Below are 2,086 nucleotides of genomic sequence, written 5' to 3'. Positions count from 1 at the left end.
GCAGGAATGTGATGGTAAGCAGAACTATCACCTGTGTGACGTATCACGCTTGTTGCCATGGCCCTGCAAGGCTGAGGGGCAAAGGATTCAGATATCACTGGCTTCTGACTGCACTGTCGCTCTGTGTTGATAGCAGATGGCTTGGTTATGGGAGAGGCACCAATCACGGACGTGACTGAGCAGGCAGCTGTATTTGCCATGACAGTCCTTGGTTTGGAGTAAGTGACTTGTGAGGAGAGGAGCACAGCAGCTGATATCTCAACAAAGTCAGGGCTGTGCGGAGGGGTCATGCACTGCAAAAAAGAAAACACCATTATACAGCAGTGTAATTTCATAGCACAATTTTTCTCTATCTCTACTGTGAAAAAATAAAGTTAACACCTCCTTCCCAGAATCTCAGAACCTGACTTTTGGGACAAACTGATTAAGGCATGCACTGCCTCATCTGATGGCCATTCTGAATATGCTAAAAAGCATGTTAATAAAAGGACAGCAATGAGGCAGATGTGAACCTGCATAAAACATTGCATGTCTACTCACTGCACTACACAAAAACTCTCTCATTCCTTTCTCCGCAGCAATGGGTGCAGCTGTGAGAGGCTATGAGCACTCTGCTGTTCACAGAAAACAGACTAGCAACAGAGCATGACACTGTACCATTTCTGTTTTAAGCTTTCAGCAAGCCCTGGATCTTTCATCAATGATTACCCCATCAGCTGGTCGCTACTTCTGAGATAAAGACAAATGGAACTGCTCTCTCCCTTCTTACTCATCCATTTCTCTCTATGCTCTCTTGCTGCTACCACCTCTCCTTCCTCCTTTACCACTGAAACTCATGCCTGTCTCCTGTGCTGCTCAAGAGACAGTGCCACCAGTATGAGAGAAGTCCATCAACCAGCTGCCATACCCGCTCAGACCCTTTCCTCTATTATTCCCCTTTTTCCTGACATAACTGCATACTGGAAGGGTACTGGTTGAAATGGGCCTTAGCCATCTGAAACCTGAATGGCACCAAGCCCTTGTTTAATACCTACTTTTGTTACAACATAAATTGCAACAAAAAAAATTGTGATTCAACCTACATTAGTCAGCCAAAGTAGACCAATGCTCTGGAGAAATAACAGGCTACATGTACAAACACATAGCATAGAAGCTAATTAAATTGTCTATTTCATAATGGTAACCTGTACTTTCTCTTGTAATGATCAGAGTAAAGCCAAATGTCATCAAGAGCCTTTTTCATGTAGTGCTTGCAGATAAGTTGGTGCCGAATCACTGAGGCTCACTCTGCCATTCTCTCCCAAAGCACTCCAAGAAGCCTCCAACAGCCATTCAAGACAGCATCCTCAGCACATCAGTTAAATTAAATAACCTGTCAGCAAAGGCATTCACATTGAGATTCAACAAGGGATCAAACCCCTACATCTGCCATTCCAGAGACAGCAGAAAAACCCAAACTCAACATGCCCACCTCACCATTCCACGTACACACACACAGCACTGGCTATCCTATAGCTATTCTACACAGGGACACATGAGCAGGCTCTCTTTTCCAGCCAAGTTAAAACATTGCAGAGATGTAACATCCAGATGTGAGGCATATTTATTTTGCATCCATGTTTTCCTTACCAGTGTAGATAAATAGTCCTTTGGTAATTCAGACGTAGCCTCAGTGTGCATTGTGAAATCACCAGAATCCGAGAAGGGCGTCAGTGGCCTTATCTTTAATATGTCACCTTTCTGCGATCTTTGACCCCAGGAGCTCATACAAACAAGCGCTTCAACAGCTTCAATGTCATTCTGCTCCAAGGTGCTGCAGGTAGACCTTTCGCTGTCATGACGCTGCCTTTCACGGATAGACTCATAGATGTCCACAATGTCAACCTAAATGTAACCGGATTACCGGCTATTAGGACAAGTCAGAATACAAAGCCGACACCACCCACATACTGTTTGCTTGCGATGAAGGTCATCTGAAAGAGATCCCATGCCTGGGGCAAGGTTTTCACCAACCAGCTCAACTCTTGCCCTCCCCCACCAGCTCATCTCCCCATTGGGGGGGGTGGGGGGTGGAAATACCAAAACA

The 2,086-nt window shown here is 45.2% G+C and overlaps 1 protein-coding gene across 1 annotated transcript in view; it reads right to left on the bottom strand.

Moving 5' to 3' along the window:
* The window catches only part of KLF11 (Kruppel-like factor 11), a gene marked incomplete at its 5' end in the record, with an annotated part of 5,097 nt that extends 3,213 nt beyond the window's left edge, over positions 1–1,884 (bottom strand). Inside the window, 2 exons of the mRNA XM_010290262.1 lie at positions 2–293; positions 1,630–1,884. Coding sequence (XP_010288564.1) covers positions 2–293; positions 1,630–1,884 — 547 coding nt within the window. The remainder of the gene's footprint in view (position 1; positions 294–1,629) is intronic.
* Between the last annotated feature and the right edge of the window lie 202 nt (positions 1,885–2,086).

This window comes from Phaethon lepturus, unplaced genomic scaffold (assembly GCF_000687285.1).
Source record: "Phaethon lepturus isolate BGI_N335 unplaced genomic scaffold, ASM68728v1 scaffold55036, whole genome shotgun sequence".
NCBI lineage: Eukaryota > Metazoa > Chordata > Aves > Phaethontiformes > Phaethontidae > Phaethon > Phaethon lepturus.
The sequence above is the reverse complement of the archived record's forward strand: the minus strand, read 5'-3'. Positions and strand labels throughout refer to the sequence as shown.